The sequence below is a fragment of the Lithobates pipiens genome, unplaced genomic scaffold, assembly GCF_037356315.1.
Source record: "Lithobates pipiens isolate NorthernLeopardFrog02 unplaced genomic scaffold, aLitPip1_a1.2 Scaffold_8, whole genome shotgun sequence".
Classification (NCBI taxonomy): Eukaryota; Metazoa; Chordata; class Amphibia; order Anura; family Ranidae; genus Lithobates; species Lithobates pipiens.
The window spans coordinates 434980935-435006249 of record NW_027507903.1 but is presented as its reverse complement, the minus strand read 5'-3'; the positions used below and the strand labels follow the sequence as shown (position 1 = coordinate 435006249).

The 25315-nt window shown below is 47.1% G+C and overlaps 1 protein-coding gene across 6 annotated transcripts in view; it reads right to left on the bottom strand.

Annotated features, from left to right (window-relative positions):
- The window catches only part of LOC143964536 (E3 ubiquitin-protein ligase RNF213-like), a 955032-nt gene that overhangs the window by 503245 nt on the left and 426472 nt on the right, over nt 1-25315 (bottom strand). For all 6 annotated transcript variants that reach the window (XM_077474321.1, XM_077474324.1, XM_077474323.1 and 3 more), the window contains exons 22-24: nt 15880-16045; nt 15564-15781; nt 13861-14001 (exon numbers count right to left, since the gene is read on the bottom strand). In XM_077474321.1, the coding sequence (XP_077330447.1) occupies nt 13861-14001; nt 15564-15781; nt 15880-16045 (525 nt within the window). The remainder of the gene's footprint in view (nt 1-13860; nt 14002-15563; nt 15782-15879; nt 16046-25315) is intronic.

Sequence of the window (25315 nt, the reverse complement as noted above, 5' to 3'; positions counted from 1 at the left end):
CTCTGTATGAAACAAGAGCATAAATGCACGCTATTCGCAGACGACATACTATTGTTCGTGTACACCATAAAAATAATTTTGTCATTTTTGATTTTTTGTGTATGCACTAGTCACTTTATTGAAGTATGCACTACGCATTTTCTGAATGAGATTTTGTTTTTTGTTTTTCGGGTGTGCACTAGTCACTTTATTGAAGTGTGCACTAGTCACTTTGAGGTTTATTTGAAGTTTTTTGTACTTCTAGCACTTGCTAGTTATGGTATATAGATCTTCGTGACACTTTGATTCACATGCTGCTTGATTTTATATTTTACATTTACTATAGGGAACACATAATGTGTACACGATTAATTATTTTTATGGTGTAACACGATTATTTACTTTTTTGGTGTAATATATATATATATATATATATATATATATATATACACACATACATTTTTTTTTTTTATTCACCCCTGATCATCCACCCCTCCCCTTCCCCCTCTTTCTTTTTTCCTTTTTCCCCTTCCCCTCCCCTTTCCTTATACAGCGCAACACTACCACCTCCCTTTTTTCTGCTTCCATTGGGGTCAGAGTTTCCCCTTTACCAGTGTATGCAGCAGTAGCCCATCTTCCCTTTATGTTATACCTATAGGGTTCAGCGCAGAGGTACTACATATAATACTATTGTTCGTCACATCCCCACTGATATCAACGCCCAACATTTTATCCCTGCTTGACAAGTTTGGTAAAGCCTCGGGACTCCTCGTAAATATCTCCCAATCAACGGCCCTAAACATCACTGTCCCCCCAAAATTACTGAGCAATATTCAGAGCCACTTCCCGATTCACTGGTGCACGAAACACATCCCATACCTAAGGGTTAATCTCACCCCCAAAATTTACACCCTATTCCCCGCAAACTACCCCGCCGCTTTTCACAAGCTATCCTCCGACCTCGCTTCCTGGGCCAAGCATGATCTTTCTTGGCTGGGTCGTATTAACTCAATCAAGATGACCTTCCTACCACGCATTTTATATTTATTCCGGGCTCTCCCTATCCCAATACAGAGGTCACAACTGCATAAAGTCCAATCTAGCATATTGCAATTTGTATGGGGTGCCAAAGGAAGAAGATGCCCTAAACATGTCCTGTATCGACTCAAATCCCAAGGGGGACTGGCCCTACCTAACATTTGGTGGTACTACCAAGCAGTCCACATAGACATCTTCAGCACCGCCATCGACATCATCCCTTCCACACTCCGCTCCACGAGCGATTCAAGCCTCGCTTTCAGAACACTCTACTGCAGAGTAGTCTTCCAGTGATGAGAGCCGGTGGTACGGGGAATGGTCTATGTGGACAGCTTTACCCCAGATGCCTACTTAGATGTGCCTTAGATGTGCCTCTTTTAATCGTCAACCATGTGAGTTGCTAAATGTTGTACCTTCATTAAATGTAACCATATTGCTATACTTAGAGGTGCCTCTCTTCTCTTTTATACTTTGTAGCTCCTGCTGGATTTTGCTTCTAATCCCCTTGTGGAGGCTGCCATATGTGGATGGACATTTTATGGTTACACAACCTGGTCATATTGCTATAATCTCTTTATATGGACTATAAACTGAAGGATTTATGAATAAATATTTTTGGAACAAATTAACCACTTAAGCCCCGGACCATTTTGCAGCTAAAGGACCAGGCTTCTTTTTGCGGTTCGGCACTGCGTTGCTTTAACTGACAATTGCGCAGCCGTGCGACGTGGCTCCCAAACAAAATTGGCGTCCTTTTTTCCCCACAAATAGTGCTTTCTTTTGGTGGTATTTGATCACCTCCTGCGGTTTTTATTTTTTGCGCTATAAACAAAAATAGAGCATCAATTTTGAAAAAAATTCAATTTTTTAACTTTTTGCTATAATAAATATCCCCAACAAATATATAAAAAAACTTTTGTTCCTCCCCACTTTAGGCCGATACGTATTCTTCTACATATTTTTGGTAAAAAAAAAATCGCAATAAGCGTTTATTGATTGGCTTGTGCAAAAGTTATAGCGTCTACAAAATAGGGGATAGTTTTATGGCATTTTTATGAATAATTTTCTTTTTACTAGTAATGGCGGCGATCAGCGTTTTTTTTATTGTGACTGCGACATTATGGCAGACACGTCAGACAATTTTGACAAATTTTTGGGACCACTGGCATTAATTCAGTGATCAGTGCGGTTAAAAATGCATTGATTACGGTAAAAATGCCACTGGCAGTGAAGGGGTTAACACTAGGGGGCAGTGAAGGGGTTAAGTGTGACCTAATGTGTGTTTCTTACTGTAGGGGCGTGGCTTGGCGTGTGACGTCACTGATCGTCGTTCCCTGTGACAGGGAACAGACGATCAGTGACAGGCTCACTAGGAAGCACAGAGAGAGGTTTGTTTACACTTACCTTTTCCCGTTCTTCAGCTCTGTGACCCGATTGCTGGACACCGGCGGCGATCGGGTCCACGGATACTGTGGGCGCGATTACGAAGCTCAGGACCGGGTCGCGAGCGCGCCGGCGCGTGCGCAACCCATGGCTGGGCTCTTAAACGGCGGCATACCTGTATGTGCTTGTGCCCAGCCGTGCCATTCTGCCGAGGTATATCGGCGTGAGATGGTTCTTAAGTGGTTAAGTGCTTTGGATTACAAGCATGTTTCTGGAACGAATTATAATCGCAATCCAAGGTTTTACTGTACTTGTTTAAGCATCCCTACCGGTGTCCTTGGTTTCCAATTAATTAATTCCCATCTGTAGGCTGCCAGGGAGCATAGCATTCCCACCCTAATCTGCTTCTTAGGATTTTGATGAGTACATAGTTACAGAAAAGATAGGCTTGCACAAGGCAAAGAATATATCTAAAAATTGGTCCTATGGAGTTGAAGGTATTAAGTTAACCAAACTGTATGCTGCCATGGAGAATCATCAGAAATTTTTTTTTGTGGGTACATATAATGAGGAATTACCCTCATTACTAAAATTGCTAGAATTTGGCACAAGTTTCCCATTTTTGTGAATTTTTGTTGAAATACGCTGATTGAAAGGTTTCTTTACTTACATTTTAACCACTTCCCGACCAGCGCACGACGATGTACGTCGACAGAATGGCACGGGCAGGCATATTGGCGTACATGTACGTCCAATATTCTATGCCGCCCTGCCATCGGGAGCGTGCCGCCGGCGGCGCGCTCCCGCGCTGGTCGGGACCCCCGTGAGTCCGGTCGCGGGACCCGCGGACTCGATCGCCGCGGGCATCCCCGCGATCGTCTCACGGAGCGGCCGAATGGAGGAAATGCTGTATAAACAACATTTTTCCATTCTGCCTAGCAACTAGTGACGCTGATCTCTGCTCCATGTGATTGGAGCAGAGATCAGTGTACACTAAATGAAAGCCCAACCCCCCCACAGTTAGTAACACACCCCTAGGAACACTTAACCCCTACACTGCCACCCACTGGTTAACCCATTCACTGCCAGTGTCATTTACACAGGAATCACTGCATTTATATAGCAGTGATTACTGTATAAATGACAATGGTCCCAAAAATGTGTCAAAAATGTCCGATGGGTCCCCGACAATGTCGCAGTCACAATAAAAATCGCAGATCGCCGCCATTACTAGTAAAAAAAAAATAATAAAAAATTATTAATAAAAAATGCTATAAAACTATCCCTATTTTGTAAACGCTATAACTTTTGCGCAAACCAATCAATAATCGCTTATTGCGATTTTTTTTACCAAAAATATGTAGAAGAATACGTATCGGCCTAAATTGAGGGAAAAAAATGTTTTTTTATATATTTTTGGGGGATATTTATTATAACAAAAAGTAAAAAATAATGCGTTTTTTTCAAAATTGTCGCTCTATTTTTGTTTATAGCGCAAAAAATAAAAACCGCAGGGGTGATCAAATACCACCAAAAGAAAGCTCTATTTGTGGGAAAAAAAGGACGTCAATTTTGTTTGGGAGCCACGTCGCACGACCGCGCAATTGTCAGTTAAAGCGACGCAGTGCCGAATCGCAAAAAGTGGTCTGGTCTTTGACCAGCAAATTGGTCCGGTCTGAAAGTGGTTAAGGATTAGTGATGGACGAACTTCCGACGGGACGTTTCGCGAACGCGAAACGCGAACGGACACAAACGTTCGCGAAAACGACCGTTCGCCGCGGGCTCCATTGACTTCAATGGGAGGCGAATTTCGCAAACCTTTAGGTCGAATTTGCGGCCACGGGGTAATTATTAGGGGGTAGCACGTAGTCCCACCACCTGGACAATAGCATAATACATGTATGAGGTGAATTTGGGATCGATAACTACAAGCATTTTTTTTTTATTTGGGAAATTGTTCTGACAATTCAGGACTATGGAGCTAATGAAGGCAATGGAGGAGAGGGAAGGTCAGGGACCAGGGTAGGCAAACAAGAGGGTGCAGGAGATACAGAGCACTGACAGCAGCACCGTAATACAGAGCACTGACATCAGCACCGTGACATACAGCGCTGACAGCAGCTCCGTGACATACAGCGCTGACAGCAGCTCCGTGACATACAGCGCTGACAGCAGCTCCGTGACATACAGCGCTGACAGCAGCTCCGTGACATACAGCGCTGACAGCAGCTCCGTGACATACAGCGCTGACAGCAGCACCGTGACATACAGCGCTGACAGCAGCTCCGTGACATACAGCGCTGACAGCAGCTCCGTGACATACAGCGCTGACAGCAGCTCCGTGACATACAGCACTGACAGCAGCTCCGTGACATACAGCGCTGACAGCAGCTCCGTGACATACAGCGCTGACAGCAGCACCGTGACATACAGCGCTGACAGCAGCTCCGTGACATACAGCGCTGACAGCAGCTCCGTGACATACAGCGCTGACAGCAGCTCCGTGACATACAGCGCTGACAGCAGCTCCGTGACATACAGCGCTGACAGCAGCTCCGTGACATACAGCGCTGACAGCAGCTCCGTGACATACAGCGCTGACAGCAGCTCCGTGACATACAGCGCTGACAGCAGCTCCGTGACATACAGCGCTGACAGCAGCTCCGTGACATACAGCGCTGACAGCAGCTCCGTGACATACAGCGCTGACAGCAGCACCGTAAGCAGCCCCAGGAGGAAGTCAGCACAGCACAGGGATGGTGTGATCCCCTCATAATAAGAACCCCCAGGAGGAAGTCAGCACAGCACAGGGATGGTGGGAGCCCCTCATAATAAGAACACCCAGGAGGAAGTCAGCACAGCACAGGGATGGTGGGAACCCCTCATAATAAGCAGCCCCAGTAGAAATATGACACCGCTCAACCTCTTCAAAGAGGAGGGTAGGGGCATATAGTACGGTGTGCTTTTTTGGGTCAGGGAAGTGAGCCAAATGAATTAAGAAGGTCTGTGTGCTTGATTCCAAAAATTGTTTATAGACATATACATGGTCTACTGATCACATGTGTTGAATTCCTCCGAGATCCATGCCTCATTCATTTTTAGAAATGTGAGGTAGTTAACACTGTGGTGAGCTAGGCGAGTACGCTTATCGGTCACAATCCCCCCTGCTGCGCTGAACGTCCTTTCGGACAGGACACTGGATGAGGGGCAAGCCAACAGTTCGATTGCAAATTGGGCAAGCTCTGGCCAGAGGTCAAGCCTGCCCACCCAGTAGTCTAGGGGTTCATCACTCCTCAGAGCGTCCACATCGGCCGTTAACCCAATGTAGTCGGACACCTGACGGTCTAGGCGTTCCCTGATGCTGGATCCGGATGACACCTGTCGATGGGTCGGCTGAAAGAATGACCTCATATCCGAAGTCACCAACACATCTTCAAACCGGCCTCTTCTTGCAGGCGCTGTTGGATTGGTACCCGCAAATCCTTCTCTGGGAGTGGGAATTGCTCCTCTGCCAGCGCACGCAAAAGCAGAATGCAGCATTTCTCGAAGCAAGGCCTGGAAGTGCTGCATTCTGACAGCCCTCTGCGACGGCGGTAACATTTCCGCCATTTTGTGTTTGTACCGGGGGTCTAAGTACGTTGCCACCCAGTACTGGTCCTTGACCCTCATGCTTTTTATACGGGGGTCCCTATTAAAACACTGGAGCATGAAGGCCCCCATTTGCACTAAAGTGGAAGCGGTGTGGTGGCCTGGCTCCTGCTCATCATCCAGGATAATGTCGTCCTCTTCATTCTCCTCTCCCCATCCTCGCACAACAGGGATCCCAGAAAGGTTTAAAGCATGCTCTTCTTGCTCCTGCTCATCCGCCCCGGCACCATCCTCCTCTGACTCCTCATCAGACTCCTGTTGTTGACTTGTCTCAGATAGAGTAGCCCCCCCTGGGAATTCATCCAGCATTGCGACTTCCTCATCTTCCCGCTCCTGCTCCTCCACAGCCTGATCAATGACACGACGCAATGCACGCTCCAGAAAGAAGGCATAAGGTACCATGTCACTGATGGCGCCATGGCTGCGACTGACCAGTTTGGTGATCTCCTCAAATGGCCGCAGAAGTCTGCATGTGTCGCGCATGAGCAGCCACTGGCGCGGTGAAAAAAAACCCAGCTCCCCAGAACCGTTTCTTTCGCAGAGTTCATACAGGTAGACGTTAACTGCACGTTTCTGCTGGAGCAGCCTATCAAGCATATAGAAGGTTGAGTTCCATCGCGTCGGGCAATCGCAAATAAGACGTCTGACCGGCAGATGGTGTCGCCGCTGAATGTCAGCAAGGCGAGCCATGGCCGTGTAAGATCTTCTGAAATGGGCCGAGATTTTCCTTGCCTGCCGCAAGATGTCCTGGACCCCAGGGTATTTGACAAGGAATCGCTGCACGACCAAGTTTAAGACGTGTGCCATGCACGGCACGTGCGTGATTTTGCCCTGTTTCAATGCGCTAAGCAGATTGGCACCGTTGTCACACACCACTTTACCAACTGTCAAATTGAGCGGTGTTAGCCACTCATCTGCCTGTGAACGCAAAGCTGAAAGGAGTGCCGGGCCAGTGTGGCTCTTTGCTTCCAGGCACAACAGACGCAGCACGGCATGGCAACGTCTCACCTGGCATGTGGAATAGGTTCTGGGGAGCTTGGGCGGTGCAGTGGAAGAGACGCTAGCAGCGGAAAAGGAGGAGGCAGCTGAGGAGGAGAGGGAGGAGGATGGAGTAGGAGGAGGAGAAGAAGAGTCAGGCCTGCATGCAATCCGTGGCGGTAAAACCAAATCTACACGGGTGCCACGGGTTACATGCTTGACGGCCGTCAGAAGGTTCACCCAGTGGGCAGTAAAACTGATATACCTTCCCTGCCCGTGTTTGCTAGACCACGTGTCTGTGGTCAGATGTATCTTGGCACCGACACTGTGTGCCAGAGATACATTCACTTGCCGCTGAACATGGCCATATAGCTCTGGGATGCCCTTCTCTGAGAAATACTTCCTTCCTGGGACCTTCCATTGTGGTGTTCCAATGGCCACAAATTTGCGAAAGGCCTCCGAGTCCACCAGTTTATATGGCAGTAGTTGGCGGGCTATGAGTTCTGACAAGCCAGCCGCCAACCGTTGGGCAAGAGGGTTATCCGGCGTCATCATTTTTTTACGCTCAAACATTAGGCCCACGGAAGCCTGCCTTTTTGCAGAAAAATGTGAGCTTGGCGTGATGGAAGGTGGAGTGGAGGACAATTGTGAGGAGAGAGGAGAAGGAGAAGTAGAAGACGAGGCTGGACGGTGAGAGCCTGCAGTGTGGCTTTGTGTGTTCCGTTGCTCCCACTGGGCTCGGTGATGGCTGCTCATGTGCCTTCTTAAGGCGGTCGTCCCTAGGTGAGTATTGGGCTTACCGCGACTAACGCGTTGACTGCAAAGATTGCAGATGGCAACGCTATTGTCAGCAGCGGACACGTTAAAAAAAGCCCACACTGCGGAGCCATGTGCCGGTGTCCTGGGAGCGCCAGATGTGACCGTACATGGTCGATGACTCGCTCCTGATACATTTGCAGTCTGCTTTGTCCCTGCTGTGCAATGTAAGTCATTGCTGCTTCTCCTCCCTATCTGCTGGTCCATATCTCCCTCTGAACTCCCCTCCTCTTCCTCTCTTGTGGGCACCCACGTGACATCACTAGACACGTCATCATCAACGTCACCTTCCCCACCGCTATAAGTAGAGTAGGCAGCAACACCGGGGACCAACCTCCTCCTTGGGCTGATCTGGGTACTGGCGTCAGACTGCTGAGTAGCGCTTGTTGCTACCTCCTCTTCCTGATCCAATACCAAGAGTGGCTGCGCATCAGAAATGTCCTCTTGATATGGATCGGAAAATAATTCCAGTGACTCAAGCGGAAGGTATGTGGTGGTGGTGGTGGTGGTCGTGTTGTTGGTGGTAGTGTCTTTGGGGGTGCACATAGCAGAGAGTGAAGAAGAGGGTGCAGATCGAGAGGATGAGGAGGGTGCAGAAGAGTAAGGCTGAGCGAGCCACTCAACCAAGTCTGGTGCATCCTTTAAAGTAATTGAACGCACCTTCTGCAACTTCCCACTTTGGCTCAAGCCTGTTGCTCCTGCCCTACCCCTACCACCCCTGCGGAAGGGCCTGCCTCTTCCTCTGCATGTCATTTTTTAAATGACCCTGTGACAAAACTCTTAGTCCCTATACCGCTGAAGGACTGCTGCAGTATAGGTGAGCGGTCAGCAGTGGTGCACGTCAACCCTATCTATTGTGGACCTATAGCGGTCCTTACAGAACAGCAGACTGTACCGCACTCAAGCCTATGTACCGTAGCACCCTATACCAAGTTACCAGTCCTTATAAGAACTTTTGTGGACCAAGCAGGTTGTGTATTAGTGTTTAGCAGACTGTACGTCAGTCCCTATACCGCTGAAGGACTGCTGCAGTATAGGGCAGCGGTCAGCAGTGGTGCACGTCAACCCTATCTATTGTGGACCGATAGCGGTCCTTACAGAACAGCAGACTGTACCGCACTCAAGCCTATGTACCGTAGCACCCTATACCAAGTTACCAGTCCTTATAAGAACTTTTGTGGACCAAGCAGGTTGTGTGTTAGTGTTTAGCAGACTGTGCGTCAGTCCCTATACCGCTGAAGGACTGCTGCAGTATAGGGCAGCGGTCAGCAGTAGTGCACGGCAACCCTATGTATTGTGGACCGATAGCGGTCCTTACAGAACAGCAGACTGTAACGCACTCAGGCCTATGTACCGTAGCACCCTATACCAAGTTACCAGTCCTTATAAGAACTTTTGTGGACCAAGCAGGTTGTGTGTTAGTGATTAGCAGACTGTACGTCAGTCCCTATACCAATGAAGGACTGCTGCAGTATAGGGCAGCGGTCAGCAGTAGTGCACGGCAACCCTATGTATTGTGGACCGATAGCGGTCCTTACAGAACAGCAGACTGTAACGCACTCAGGCCTATGTACCGTAGCACCCTATACCAAGTTACCAGTCCTTATAAAAACTTTTGTGGACCAAGCAGGTTGTGTGTTAGTGTTTAGCAGACTGTGCGTCAGTCCCTATACCGCTGAAGGACTGCTGCAGTATAGGGCAGCGGTCAGCAGTGGTGCACGTCAACCCTATCTATTGTGGACCGATAGCGGTCCTTACAGAACAGCAGACTGTACCGCACTCAAGCCTATGTACCGTAGCACCCTATACCAAGTTACCAGTCCTTATAAGAACTTTTGTGGACCAAGCAGGTTGTGTATTAGTGTTTAGCAGACTGTACGTCAGTCCCTATACCGCTGAAGGACTGCTGCAGTATAGGGCAGCGGTCAGCAGTGGTGCACGTCAACCCTATCTATTGTGGACCGATAGCGGTCCTTACAGAACAGCAGACTGTACCGCACTCAAGCCTATGTACCGTAGCACCCTATACCAAGTTACCAGTCCTTATAAGAACTTTTGTGGAACAAGCAGGTTGTGTGTTAGTGATTAGCAGACTGTACGTCAGTCCCTATACCAATGAAGGACTGCTGCAGTATAGGGCAGCGGTCAGCAGTAGTGCACGGCAACCCTATGTATTGTGGACCGATAGCGGTCCTTACAGAACAGCAGACTGTACTGCACTCAGGCCTATGTACCGTAGCACCCTATACCAAGTTACCAGTCCTTATAAAAACTTTTGTGGACCAAGCAGGTTGTGTGTTAGTGTTTAGCAGACTGTGCGTCAGTCCCTATACCGCTGAAGGACTGCTGCAGTATAGGGCAGCGGTCAGCAGTAGTGCACGGCAACCCTATGTATTGTGGACCGATAGCGGTCCTTACAGAACAGCAGACTGTAACGCACTCAGGCCTATGTACCGTAGCACCCTATACCAAGTTACCAGTCCTTATAAGAACTTTTGTGGACCAAGCAGGTTGTGTGTTAGTGATTAGCAGACTGTACGTCAGTCCCTATACCAATGAAGGACTGCTGCAGTATAGGGCAGCGGTCAGCAGTAGTGCACGGCAACCCTATGTATTGTGGACCGATAGCGGTCCTTACAGAACAGCAGACTGTAACGCACTCAGGCCTATGTACCGTAGCACCCTATACCAAGTTACCAGTCCTTATAAAAACTTTTGTGGACCAAGCAGGTTGTGTGTTAGTGTTTAGCAGACTGTGCGTCAGTCCCTATACCGCTGAAGGACTGCTGCAGTATAGGGCAGCGGTCAGCAGTGGTGCACGTCAACCCTATCTATTGTGGACCGATAGCGGTCCTTACAGAACAGCAGACTGTACCGCACTCAAGCCTATGTACCGTAGCACCCTATACCAAGTTACCAGTCCTTATAAGAACTTTTGTGGACCAAGCAGGTTGTGTATTAGTGTTTAGCAGACTGTACGTCAGTCCCTATACCGCTGAAGGACTGCTGCAGTATAGGGCAGCGGTCAGCAGTGGTGCACGTCAACCCTATCTATTGTGGACCGATAGCGGTCCTTACAGAACAGCAGACTGTACCGCACTCAAGCCTATGTACCGTAGCACCCTATACCAAGTTACCAGTCCTTATAAGAACTTTTGTGGAACAAGCAGGTTGTGTGTTAGTGATTAGCAGACTGTACGTCAGTCCCTATACCAATGAAGGACTGCTGCAGTATAGGGCAGCGGTCAGCAGTAGTGCACGGCAACCCTATGTATTGTGGACCGATAGCGGTCCTTACAGAACAGCAGACTGTAACGCACTCAGGCCTATGTACCGTAGCACCCTATACCAAGTTACCAGTCCTTATAAGAACTTTTGTGGAACAAGCAGGTTGTGTGTTAGTGATTAGCAGACTGTACGTCAGTCCCTATACCAATGAAGGACTGCTGCAGTATAGGGCAGCGGTCAGCAGTAGTGCACGGCAACCCTATGTATTGTGGACCGATAGCGGTCCTTACAGAACAGCAGACTGTAACGCACTCAGGCCTATGTACCGTAGCACCCTATACCAAGTTACCAGTCCTTATAAAAACTTTTGTGGACCAAGCAGGTTGTGTGTTAGTGTTTAGCAGACTGTGCGTCAGTCCCTATACCGCTGAAGGACTGCTGCAGTATAGGGCAGCGGTCAGCAGTAGTGCACGGCAACCCTATGTATTGTGGACCGATAGCGGTCCTTACAGAACAGCAGACTGTAACGCACTCAGGCCTATGTACCGTAGCACCCTATACCAAGTTACCAGTCCTTATAAGAACTTTTGTGGACCAAGCAGGTTGTGTGTTAGTGATTAGCAGACTGTACGTCAGTCCCTATACCAATGAAGGACTGCTGCAGTATAGGGCAGCGGTCAGCAGTAGTGCACGGCAACCCTATGTATTGTGGACCGATAGCGGTCCTTACAGAACAGCAGACTGTAACGCACTCAGGCCTATGTACCGTAGCACCCTATACCAAGTTACCAGTCCTTATAAGAACTTTTGTGGAACAAGCAGGTTGTGTGTTAGTGATTAGCAGACTGTACGTCAGTCCCTATACCAATGAAGGACTGCTGCAGTATAGGGCAGCGGTCAGCAGTAGTGCACGGCAACCCTATGTATTGTGGACCGATAGCGGTCCTTACAGAACAGCAGACTGTAACGCACTCAGGCCTATGTACCGTAGCACCCTATACCAAGTTACCAGTCCTTATAAGAACTTTTGTGGACCAAGCAGGTTGTGTGTTAGTGATTAGCAGACTGTACGTCAGTCCCTATACCAATGAAGGACTGCTGCAGTATAGGGCAGCGGTCAGCAGTAGTGCACGGCAACCCTATGTATTGTGGACCGATAGCGGTCCTTACAGAACAGCAGACTGTACTGCACTCAGGCCTATGTACCGTAGCACCCTATACCAAGTTACCAGTCCTTATAAAAACTTTTGTGGACCAAGCAGGTTGTGTGTTAGTGTTTAGCAGACTGTGCGTCAGTCCCTATACCGCTGAAGGACTGCTGCAGTATAGGGCAGCGGTCAGCAGTAGTGCACGGCAACCCTATGTATTGTGGACCGATAGCGGTCCTTACAGAACAGCAGACTGTAACGCACTCAGGCCTATGTACCGTAGCACCCTATACCAAGTTACCAGTCCTTATAAGAACTTTTGTGGACCAAGCAGGTTGTGTGTTAGTGATTAGCAGACTGTACGTCAGTCCCTATACCAATGAAGGACTGCTGCAGTATAGGGCAGCGGTCAGCAGTAGTGCACGGCAACCCTATGTATTGTGGACCGATAGCGGTCCTTACAGAACAGCAGACTGTACCGCACCCAAGCCTATGTACCGTAGCACCCTAGACAGACCAAGTTACCAGTCCTGATAAAGAGCTTTGTGGAACAAGTGAGTTGTGAATGATTAGCAGACTGCAGCAGAAGGGCAGCAGTCAAGTATAATATTCTTTCTATATTTGGAAGAAAGAATATTATACGTGTACAAGCCTATTACCGTACCACTGATACCAGTCCTGAAAAGAACCTTTGTGGAACTAATAGTAACAGCAAGTCTTTAAAATTATCCTCACTGCCTGACACACTGCTTCCTGCCTGTCCCTATACAAATTGGCAAAAAAGAGTAGGCTGGAACGATTAGCTGGAACAGCTCTTTTGTGGACCTGATAGTAACAGCTAATGATGATGATGATGATGATGATGAAGAAAGACTAATCTGGCTGAGCTGTCCCTAAAATAGCAGCATACAGCGCTCTGTCCCTTTATCTAAACTGACAAAAGAAACTCAGGCTGCTGACCTAACACCTATACCAGTCCTGAAAAGAACTTTTGTGTACCAAATAGCTAGCGTTTTCTCTGTCCCTACTCCACACAGGATCCTTTCCCTACAGTGACAGAAGAAAGAATGTAAAATGGCCACCGGATCGGGTGTATTTATAGGTTAGGGGGAATGTCCAAGTGTCCATGAGCTGTCATGTCTCAATTGGTTGTCCTGTAACACATGATAAACGTGTCACGAAAGGTTAAAGTTCTTGTATACATTAAACACGTAAGTCCGCCGGGGCGAACGACGGAAAAAGGCGTTCGAACCCGCGGACGGCGAAAGTCGGAAATTCGCCGCGAAACGACCGCCGGGCGAACCGTTCGGCCATCACTATTAAGGATAGAATCTTGGAATACTTTTGTTCTTACTAGGATTGTTTAGTAGGTATGGAGTGTGGATGCAGTATTTTGTCTGATTTAGAAATAATAAGGAAAGCAGTTTCCCCAAACACTGCAACCATGATTCAATTTACCTGTGTGGATTTACAGTATACTTGATGTGTCATTGCATTTCATGTTTTTTCACAAATCATAAATTCATACTGACATTAACATTTTATCGCGGTTCACAAGGTATAGTCAGATGGGCTGTATGGTCATTGAGTCATAAGCATCACAGCAGGCTAATGGCTATAATTAAGTTTATATCATAACCACCTTTTTGTTATCCTTGGGGACTCTGATAAGATAGATTCCTTTTTTGTTAATGGAAGTCGCAAGGGACAGAGATGACAATTCCACTGAACCATGGCTTTCTTTCACAGTCTTCAGCCAGTGTATATGGCGAGCAGAGTCTCTCTAAAAAAACACACATACACAAAAAAAGTATTTAAAATTGAATTGAAGAACCATGACTGACTGGCTTTCTGAATTGCATGATTTTTGCATATTTTCAAGCACATATTTAAGAAAATATGAAATTTATGGCTGAATTCTGGCCAGGGAAAAAAAATCAACTGGTTACCCTTTTACTTGCACCTGGGCATTCTATACCCTTTTTATATAAGGTTACTAAGACCCACTCATATTGTACTTATTTTAAAACACAGTCCCATGATTTTCTGGTGAAAGCAACTAGTCAGCTGAAGCAATTCTGTAAATGGCTGACTAATCTTGTTAGTTCTCCTAACATCATCACACTAAGCCCTTGTACACATGGTCGGAGATTCCGACGGAATGTGTCTGATCGGAGCGTTTTGTCGGATATTCCGACTGTGTGTGTGGTCTGCATCGGACTGTTTCCGTCGGAATATCCGTCGGACCAAATTTTCCAACTTGCCGGAAATATTTTCAGACAAAATGCTCCGATCAGACATACTCCGATCATGTGTAGAGAATTCCGATCGGACAAAGTGCCACGCATGCTCAGATCAAATTCCTACATCAAAGCTATTGGCTACTAGCCTGAACGTAGTCCCATCGTAACAAAATTACGTCATCATGTTCTGAAAGATCGGATTTTCCGACAACTTTGTCCGACCGTGTGTATGCAACAGTTTCGGACAAGATCCGTTGGACAAAATCTGACGGAGAAAATCCGACGGATTTGGTTGTCGGAATCTCCGACCATGTGTACAAGGGCTTAAACTAAAATAAGTGTAGGACCATTAGATTTAATTGGTTGGGATGTGGGGGCTGCCAGAAGTACCCTCCCACTCTGCAGTGTCAGGATTGGAGGAATGGAATGCTTGGATATGATTAAAGGTTAGTATAAATGGGTCTTAGAAACCTTAATAAAAAGCTATATGTTGCTTTGGAGGGCTTGTTGAGTGGATGGAGGTTTAAACAACAGAATCCATCAGGAAGAGTTATATGAAGTTATGTGATACAGTATATAGAGGCGAGGTGGGGTGGGGCATCTTAGATGCAGTAAATGCTGGCCATACAGGCACAGAACTTCGGACTAAACTGTTAGTTTTCGAAAAGATCATTCGACAATTACAATTGCCATTAGTGGACCCAACTTTACCAATGATTTAGACCGTGGGCCTGGCTAATGTTGATGGATCCGAAGCAAAAACTTTCACAGTTTTAACTAAAGTGTATATGTGTATGTTGTAATTCAAACAATAAGAATATTCTGTCTTGAATAATTTATATATGTTTTTATTGTTATCCAAAGGTCACTATGATCATGGAAACGATCATGTCAGTTAGTGGCCGATTTGCTTTCGACCGACAAATAATAATTTAGTCTGCAAACGACTGAAATTCTGTGCGTGTATGGCCAGCATTATTATAAGTTTTAAAGATATACTAAAGGCAAAAAATGAAAAAAATCTGAACAGGTTGTTTATTGCAGATGAAACAGGCTTTGCAGGGATGCAAAAACCTTAATGTATGTTCAGTTGCCAACTTACCAACTTTGTTGGAAGGTTTTGGTCACTCTTTAAGGCTTTCCATAATTTTTCCAGGCATTTCATAAAGCTGTCAAAGTTAAAATCGGGCTTTAAGTCATACAGTAACGGGGAATATCCCAACACCGTGTCATGGAAGCAGGCAACGCGGTCTACATCCATATCATTCTCTCCAGCGGAAATGGAAGCCAGGTCCACAAACACTTTTAGTTCGTTTACATCTAAATAAAGCCACAAAGTAAAATCAAACCTTTCAAATAAATCAAAAACATTCAAGCTGTTCAAATGTAATATTATGTGCTCTACGATATCAACATACCCTCCAATGAATCTTTCACCCAGTTGCAAAACTCGGCTCTTAGCAAAACCTCATTAAGGCATTCAATGTGATCTTCTTTCATTTGTGATAAATGTTTTCTTGCTTTTACCACTTCTTTACTGATAAAAGATAAAGGTTTTTGCTTGCAGCTTTCAAAGTCTTCAGCCTGCAATATCAAGGGAAAAATACGTAAATTATTAGTAAGTTGATTTATTTGTACAAACAAAACTCACTCTCCATCTTTTTGGATTCTTCAGGCACTATTTTTAGTTTTTATATTCCTTGCATTGTATCTATTTCCCAAAATATTAAGATCCTATTAATATTCATAGACCTGCATTGATAAACAGTAAATCTATAGCATATATTCTGAGATTTGGAGTGCTATCAAGCATTAAAATATAATTTTAAAATGGATGGATTGGATGTGCTTTTTTTTTGCATGGTTCAAAATGTAACTGAAGGTCAGTGTTGAATCATTCAAAATTGATCTTCATTGTGCATTAAATGACATGAAAATGTAACTGCTGAACAATGGACTCTTATTTTTTCCCCTTTCGCTGTTAAAATGTTTTGTGGTCTTTTCCATAAGTGCAAAAAATACCTTAACAGACACAGCACAGTGAGTCACCCTAGAGCAGGAGGTGTTTTATGGGCAGGATTACCACGTGAGAATAAATGAAAACACTATACAAAAATATGTGTAGTGCTTAAAGGTATAACCATATGAATGAAAACATATAACATATGAGAGGCAACATTTTTGCCTCCCACAATGCTTTTATATCTTACTCATTTTGTGATCACTTTTATACTTCCCATCTTGCATGTTGTTGTAAGATTATGCCTGAATAAACCATATCTGGTTGACCTGCACCATTTGGAGCCCGTTTCCCTTTTTTATTTTTCATTTGGGCACTGTTGAGCATCTATCTACCTCCATTCCTTGGATTGGCCTCACTCGTTCCGGCTATCAGGTGTCTATTGCTGCTTGGCTTTATGATTCGGAGCCATATACAGTTCATCGTATCCAGTGTGACATCTTCAGGAACCGAGGATTATGAGCTCATATGATCCATTGCCATATGGTATGTGTGTCCATCATATCCAGTAAGGGTACCCTACCTCTTATTTGTGAACCTGTCTAGTGTCCGTAGGTGTATCAACTGGCTCATTTGGATTATATACCTAAAAGCCCATAAAGCCCATTTGGAAATGGGGGAATATGAACTTTCTCCACCTCTCATACACTTGGTTTGTGGACTGTGTTAAACATCCCATTGTGTTTCACAAACATCCCATTGTGTTTTACTAACACGATTTGTGTTTTATATTTCTCAAGTCATTTTCTCAGGACGGCACACCTGAGAGATGACTGGTCTCACCTGACAAGAAACACAATCAACAACAAGTTTAAAAGTCCCCACCCCTCCCTCCGATCCTCAGTTATTGATTGTGTTTCCTGCAGGTCACAGCAAAATCACCTTTTTTGTTTTTTACTAAGGGGGAGAGGTCTGGGACCTTGGTTACCCCCCCCCCCAGTTGATGGACCTAGAGCAGGCAGGGGTGTCTGTGGGGTTCATCTGGGCTTAGTCCCTTTCGGGGGGTACTGGAAAGCCTCAGGGGAGTAGAAGCATGAGCGGATATCTCCCCTGAGACTGTGCATGGGACAGGTGAGGTGTTTCCTTTCACAGCACCCCAAGAACATCCTGTTTTTCCACTCCTACCTGACGGTGGTGGATGGTTAGAAGGGGCCAAGCAAACAGTCCTCCATTCGGGCTCCCAGTGGGAGTGAGCGGCGTCCTAGGTCTGCACTGCGCATGACCGGAAGTCGCCGCGCGCCTGGGTGAGCTCATTTCCGGTGATCTGAGCTTCCCCAAAATGGCGCCCAGCGGACGCCAGTTCGGCAGACATCCAGCAGCACAGAGCGTGAGCACATGCTGCGGGGGTGGACAGAGCGGTGAAAGTGGCAAGACAGGGGAGGCCAGAGGTCCAGGATGACCTCAGAGCCTGTCATGCAGCAGTCCTGCTGGGCAGACTGGAGATGGAGAAGGAGGGCAAACTGGAGCAAGCAGCTGTTGAAGTCACCACAAGGGGTGAGTGATCTTGCTGCGGGGGAAAGGGATTTGAGGTGGCCCTGTTTCCCTTCTCCCCTCAGGACACTGGGTGGCTTACTGGGGTCTTTTGTCATTTCATTCATAGGTTCAGAATGCCCTACACAGGGGACGACCAGTAGGTCTAGGGGCAAAGCCACTTCTAAATCTAGACGCTGTGGGTACTGTAACGATAAACTTCCGCAGGATCACAGCAAGCCCTTTGTGACAAATGAATCTTTAAACTGGCAGGCAAAGAGACAGCACAGGTTGTGAAGGAAAGCTGGGCGCTACAGTCATGCTAGCAACCCTCCAGTCCTTTAGGACAACGTTTGAAAAATGTCAGACCCCATCAGGGAAGGACAGCCCCTTCTCACAGGAGGATGTGTCCACCAGTTATACGGGGGGATCCCAGGAGCCTAACCCATACCATTCAGATGAGGTGGAGGGTCAGGTCTCTGACAGGAGTTCCCGGGAGGAAGGGGAAGACTCGGATCAGGACAGCCAGGTAGAGGCTAGCCCAAGGGGACACCTCTACTCAGCAGAGGACATGGAGGGTCTTCTTAAGGCAATTTATGCATCAGAGGACATTCAGATGCCCTCGACTCAGGTATCCGCTCAGGATAGGGTGTATAGAGGGTTCGGTAAGTTGCAAGCTAGAGCCTTCCCTGTACACCAGTCCCTTAAGGACATAATCCTAAGGGAATGGAAGGAATCTGAGCGCAAGCTTCTTAGACTTTAGACCTGGAAGCGTAGATGCCCCTTCAAGGAGGAGGAGGAAGAGAAGTTCTTCAAGATCCCTCGCTTGGACGCGTCCTTAGCGCAGGTCTCCAAAAGGTCGGACCTGTCCTTTGAGGACTCAGGCAACATTTAGGACCAGATGGACAAGCAATCTGAGACCCCATTGAAGAGAGCCTGGGAGGCCAATGCGGCGGCTATGGGGCCTGCTCTGGCCTCAGCATGTGTAGCCAGGAACGCAGACGCTTGGCTTAATAGCTTGTTGGACCACGTCTCGCGTAAAAAAGAATCCAAGGAAGTGGTGGATTCCTTGGAGGTAGTCGGAAGGGTGGTAGCCTATTTGGCAGACGCAGCAGTGGAGACAGTGAGAACTATGGCTAAGTCAGCAGCTTTACTAAATTCTGCCAGGAGGGATCTATGGGTCAAAACGTGGGATAGAGATTTTACCTCAAAATCCCAGTTGTGTGGCATTCCCTTTGAGGGTTCCCTTCTGTTTGGATCAGGGCTTGAACAGGTGCTTTCCCGATCCACAAAAAAGGGGAAGAACTTTTTTTGAGGCCCCTCGGCAAAGGGTCAGTCTAGGGGTAAGAGTGACCAGAGAAAAAATTGGGGACTCAGCAAGGGTAAGGAAAAAAGTGGGATCCTTTTTTCCAGCCCCGGACCTTCCAACAAAGAAAATAAATGACGCCAACATAAAGGTTGGTGCAAGGTTCAGGTGGTTCATACCCCAATGGGAAAAGATCACACAGAGCCCTTATATCCCAAGTCTACTGAAGGAAGGGTACAGTTGAACCCCCCTCAGAATTTTCTTGTTACTTATCTTCCCAAAGACCCACTCAGGGCGAGGGGCCTAGGGCCTATTGGGAAGTATCAGAGCTCGCAGAGCAGGAAGTAATTGTCCCTGTCCCGACGAGTCAGTGGGCACTCAGGTTTTATTCCCATATTTTCGCGGTCCCGAAGCCATCGGACAAGTTTTGGTTAATCATAAATTTGAGGCAATTAAACCGCTACTTGCTATACAAAAAGTTCAGGATGGAGAGTATTTACACAGTAAGAAAACATCTCCAGAAAGGGGTCTTCATGATCACATTGGATCTGAAGGACGTGCACTTGCATGTACCCATTGCCCCGAAACACCAGAAGTACCTGCATTTCGCGGTACGCACAAAGCGAGGGGTAGAACATTGGCAGTTCAGAGCCCTCCCATTCGGCCTGGCATTCAGTCCAAGGATCTTTACCAAGGTCATTGCCAAAGTGGTATCCTTCCTACACCTCCACGGGGTAGCATTGATACCTTACTTAGACGATATGCTGATCTACAACCCAAGCAGGGAAGAGCTTTTGTTAGACAGGGACAGAGAGCTGACCACCCTGGAATCCTTGGGCTGGATGATCAGCCGGGAGAAATTCTCCCTGGACCCATCACAGTCCAAGGTATACTTAGGATACCTGATAGACGCGATGGCTCAAAGATTATTTCTTACCTCAAAAAAGATTGCGAAAGTCCAGGGTGCAGTGTCGTCTCTCCTCGAGTCAGGAGAAGTCTCCTTAAGAAGCATCATGAGAGTCTTGGGGCTCATGACTTCCTGCATCCCGGCTGTTACGTGGGCCCAGTTACATTACCGAGAACTCCAGGCTCTCTCCTCTCCTCTTGGGCCGGTGGAAGAGAGAATGCGGCTTGGAAGGGAGGTAGTGTACTCCTTACGCTGGTGGCTCAACCCAGACAATCTGTCGGGAGGTCGAGCCTGGACACAGTTAGATCCAGTGGGCCTAACTATGCAAGTATCTGGGGTTGGGGTGCCCACTTGGGGGACCAATACTCCCAGGGACCGTGGAATCGCAGACAGAGTAGTGCCTCATCCAACTTCAGGGAACTCCTGGCAGTGGAAAAAGCACTGAGCTTTTTCAAGAAGCAGATCCAGGGCAGGGAGGTTCAAGTTCTCTTAGACAACCTGGTAGCAGTATCCTACCTGAACCACCAAGGGGGGACAAGGTCGGGCAGGTTGAGCAGTCTGTCGCAAGAAATCCTAGACGAAGCAGAGAGGGATACTCTCTCACTTTCAGCAATCCACATAAAAGGATCACTCAACCTTCGGGTTCCTCAGCAGGCGGCCTATTCTTCAAGGAGAATGGGAGCTGAAGAAGGAAGTGTATCTGTTGGTAAGCCATCATTTCGGCAAGCCAGAAATAGATTTATTTGCACGTTGAGAAAACACGAGGGTTCAGAGGTTCTTTTCCCTCAGCAGGGAGGAAGGAGCCTTGCGGGTGGATGCCTCCACCCAGAGCTGGGATTTCGGTCTGGTGTACGCATTTCCCCCCATAGTTCTCATTCCCAGGGTGTTGCAGAAGCTTTTAATGGTCAAAAGGAGACCTCATTCTGATTGCACCCTGGTGGCCGAAGAGGGCCTGGTTCCCCACTATGTGGAAATGGTTGGTTGCCCCTCCGCTGCCTCTTCCGGTTCAGCGAGATCTCCTTTGCAAGGGCCCAGTAGTTCATCCTGACCCAGGCCTTCTCTCTCTGACAGCCTGGCTTTTGAGAGGGAAATCCTCAGGGATAGGGGATGCTCGGAGAAGGTGATAGATACGCTCCTACTCAGTAGAAAGAAGGTTACCAGACATATCTACGCAAAGGTCTGGAAGGTCTTCTCCAGGCGGCTTAAGTCAAGGGAGGGAGCCCTCCAAACGGTTCCAACCATTCTAGATTTCCTTCAGGATGGGGTGGACCAGGGGTTAGCGGTTAGCACCCTTAGGGTGCAGGTTGCGGCCCTGTCTGTATTTTTTGACAGGAGCCTGGCTCGAGACCCTCTCGTTAAAAGATTTTTGTTGGCCAGGGAGAGGTTAGCCCCGGTAAGGACAATTAGGTTCCCGCCGTGTGATTTATCCCTGGTATTGGATGCCCTGATGAAAGGGCCCTTTGAGTCGGTGGCTCAGGTTTCCTTTAGATTTCTTTCATTTAAGTTAGTCTTCCTGCTGGCCATTACCACTTACAGAAGGACTGGCGACCTAAAGGCTCTGACGATACTAGAGGATAGGGTAATCCTCAGACAGGATCCGTTTTACTTACCATAAGTATCTTCTGGATTTCATGGATCACAGGAGATCATCCTTCCTTCCTTCTGCCAGTCTCCTAGAAATGAGAAGGAAGAAAGGTTCCACCTCTTAGACGTTGTCTCCTAGCTTATCTAGAGAGGGAATTTAGGAGATCAAACCATTTGATGATCACCTTTTCGGGCCAAAGGAAGGGTTTGCAGGCCTTAAAACCAACAATAGCCAGGTGGATAAAACAGACCATAGCAATTGCATATAGACTTGCGGGTAAATCAGTACCACCCCACCTTAAGGCACACTCAACTAGATCTCTGGCGACCTCCTGGGCAGAGAGGGCAGGCACTTCTATTGATCAGATCTGTAAGGCGGCAACATGGACGAGCCATAAGACGTTTCTGAGGCACTACAGAGTGGAACTGTTGTCCCCTCAGGACTTGGCATTTGGCAGGAAGGTCCTACAGGCGGTGATTCCACCCTAAGGTAGGCCTGTGCTTCTTGCTTATCGTTTCAGGTGTGCCATCCTGGGAAGATGACTTGAGAAAAGTACCAGTTACACTTTCCGGTAACGGATTTTCTGGGAAATCTTCCAGGATGGCAGGCCTACTTCCCTACCCTTAAATGTTGGTGATATTTTCAGTCTTCACAGAATGTTTCCTCTGACACTGGTGTGAGCCTATACTTTGTCATAACTGAGGACCAGAGAGAGGAGTGGGGACTTTTAAACTTGTTGTTGATTATGTTTCCTGTCAGGTGAGACCAGTCATCTCTCAGGTGTGCCGTCCTGGAAGATTTCCCAGAAAATCCGTTACCGGTAAGTATAACTGGTACTTTTTTCTCATATCATTCACATCATCCCTTTTTTTGTGTATAGTATGCGTGTGTCCATTGGCATTTTTTATGAGGTTTTGGCCTTTATATCACTAGTATCTGTATTTGTCTGCACGTGATTCTTTGGTCACTTGATTATATTTTCATTTATATGGTTATTCCTTTAAGCGCTACACATATTTTTGTATATTGCTTTGAACTTTGAGTGTTAGCTGCTAATATTTTTTTCATTTTTGGTTTAGCGCAGTATTTTGCCTTCCCTTTTCACAATGAATTAAAACACCCTGAAAAAAATAAAACAAATGCATCTATAACGCTGCCCTCGTAAGGGTCGCTGGTTAAATCAGTACCCCTTTGGTTGCCTGACCCTGCACACAATGCCTATGTGAACAGGTTACAGAAGAGCAAAAGAATGCCTCTTATTAGTGTCAAACCCCTCTCTTCTGTTTCTCAGCACATAGATGCAGAATAATAAACTCAAAGTAAGAACCCTTGGAGTAAGAAACTGTATTGAATTCAACCTGCTCTTTCAGAGAGTTATTGGTGAATTATCCAAGAATTATCCAAGGATTATCCAAGGATGGGCGGCATAGTGGTGTAGTGGTTAGCACTCTCATCTAGCAATAAGAAGGGTCGCTGGTTCAAATCCCAACCACGCCACTACCTGGAGTTTGCATGTTCTCCCTGTGCCTACGTGGGTTTCCTCCCACAATCCAAAAACATGCAGGTAGGTTAATTGGCTTCTGTCCAAAATTGGCCCTAGTATATGAATGGGGACCTTGGATTGTGGGCCTCTTGAGGGTAGGGACTGATGTGAGTGTGCAATGTACAGGGATAGGGACAATTGTAGACACTCACTCAGGTTGAACTAGATGGACTGGTGTCTTTATTCAACCTTACTAACTATGTAATTGCAGTTTTGTGAACTAAGTAGAAACAAATCCCTAAAGTGGGGAAGGAGATAAAAAGTCCATCCGATTAATCTTCAACTAGCCCTTTAAAACAATTGCATGCAAACAATTTTCTAAATGGCAGAACAAAGCAACCTGGATCAGTTGTGAGAGAACAAAGAAGCAAATCTTCCTGTGTTGAATAGCTTGCAGCTGGAATCACAATAACCACTGACCTAAATGTTTCTCTTTGTGGAACTACAAGTATCAGCAGGGTAATAGAAAGTAAGATGTTTGTATATAGCGTCTATGATGCTTTGCCTAGAGCAGGGATATGCAATTAGCGGACCTCCAGCCATCATCATCACTTGTTTCAAGTGTGGTGAGCGTGCAATAACCTTATAGATGCTGTATATAGACACCAGACACCATTGTCTTCTGCACAATTTATCATCTTTAGTGCCAAGGATCTAGGCCAGGGATATGCAATAAGCGGACCTCCAGCTGTTGCAAAACTACAAGTCCACTCATGCCTTTGGGTGTCATGCTTGTGGCTGTCAGAGTCTTGCAATGCCTCATGGGACTAGTTTTGCAACAGCTGGAGGTCAGCTAATTGCATATCCCTGACCTAGATCCTTGGCACTAAAGATGATAAATTGTGCAGAAGACAATGGTGTCTATATACAGCATCTATAAGGTTATTGCACGCTCACCACGCTTGAAACAAGTGATGATGATGATGGTGGCTGTCTCTCAGGAATATGGCTCAGGGGATGATGTCCGACCTCCATGGCGCTACGGCTCACACACAAATCTGATGTCGCTGCAGGATAGATGGAATAGAAGCAGCCCCCAGGCTGCCACCGAGCAGCCAAGGGGAGCTGTCAGAGAAAAATCTGCAGAAGAACTGGCATATCTATCAATGGCCAGCAGAATCGCGGATTGACAAACGCAAATTCGCCAATGTTAATGCACATGTGCACACGGGCAAGAACTGTCAGGAAGTTACATTCTCCAGTGTGCATGGGCGTGCGCCAAAGCGCACGCAGTACGTGATAGACTCTGGCACCCAGTGGCCTATTTAAAGCCTGCAGCAGCAACTAATAACTTCTGGATGATCTTCAGCTTCCCTGTGTATTCATGATTTCTTGTTCCTGCTATCATTGCATTTCCTGTTACCGACCTGGCTTGCCTTTGACCTGTCTTATCTCCATTTTTTGGCTTTGACCCGTGGCTTGTTCCAGTGACTCCACGTCTGCCTCCTGATCCGTGTATGAACCCAGCTTAGCCCTGGCTGATCCACTGTGTATGACTTCTGGCCTGGTTCCTGACTTTGCTCCTGGCTCTCCCTGCTGCCAAGTCTCATCTGGTACTCCTGAGGGACTCCTGCTCAGCAGTCCACCCTGCTCGTCAGACGCCTTCCAGCGGCCATCTCTTCATTGCTTCAGGCTGTTGCAGCTGGCAACCCCTGCTTCTTTGAGTATAGCACTCCCTGTACCACCTTGAGAGGGTGCTCTGCACTTAGCTGCAAGGAAAGCCCTCAGCATTTCGGCCTCTGACCAGGTATGGGACAGTATTATCCAGCCCAAATGTCAGAGGCCGACAGAGGTGTTTCCCTGCTCAAGGTTCTGTGCCAGCAAGGCGCAGCCCTTACCAAAGCAGTGACGAGCCTACAGGGGGTGTACTTCCAGTTGGAGGATTGCCTACAGAACTTGACAATGTCCTCTGCTACAGAAACTCCTAATCCACCTGATGCAGTCCCTACATCCGCTCCAACTGGGGTGGTTCCACCCCCGAACCAAGGGTACCCACTCCAGAACGCTAGCTTCTCTGGTAACT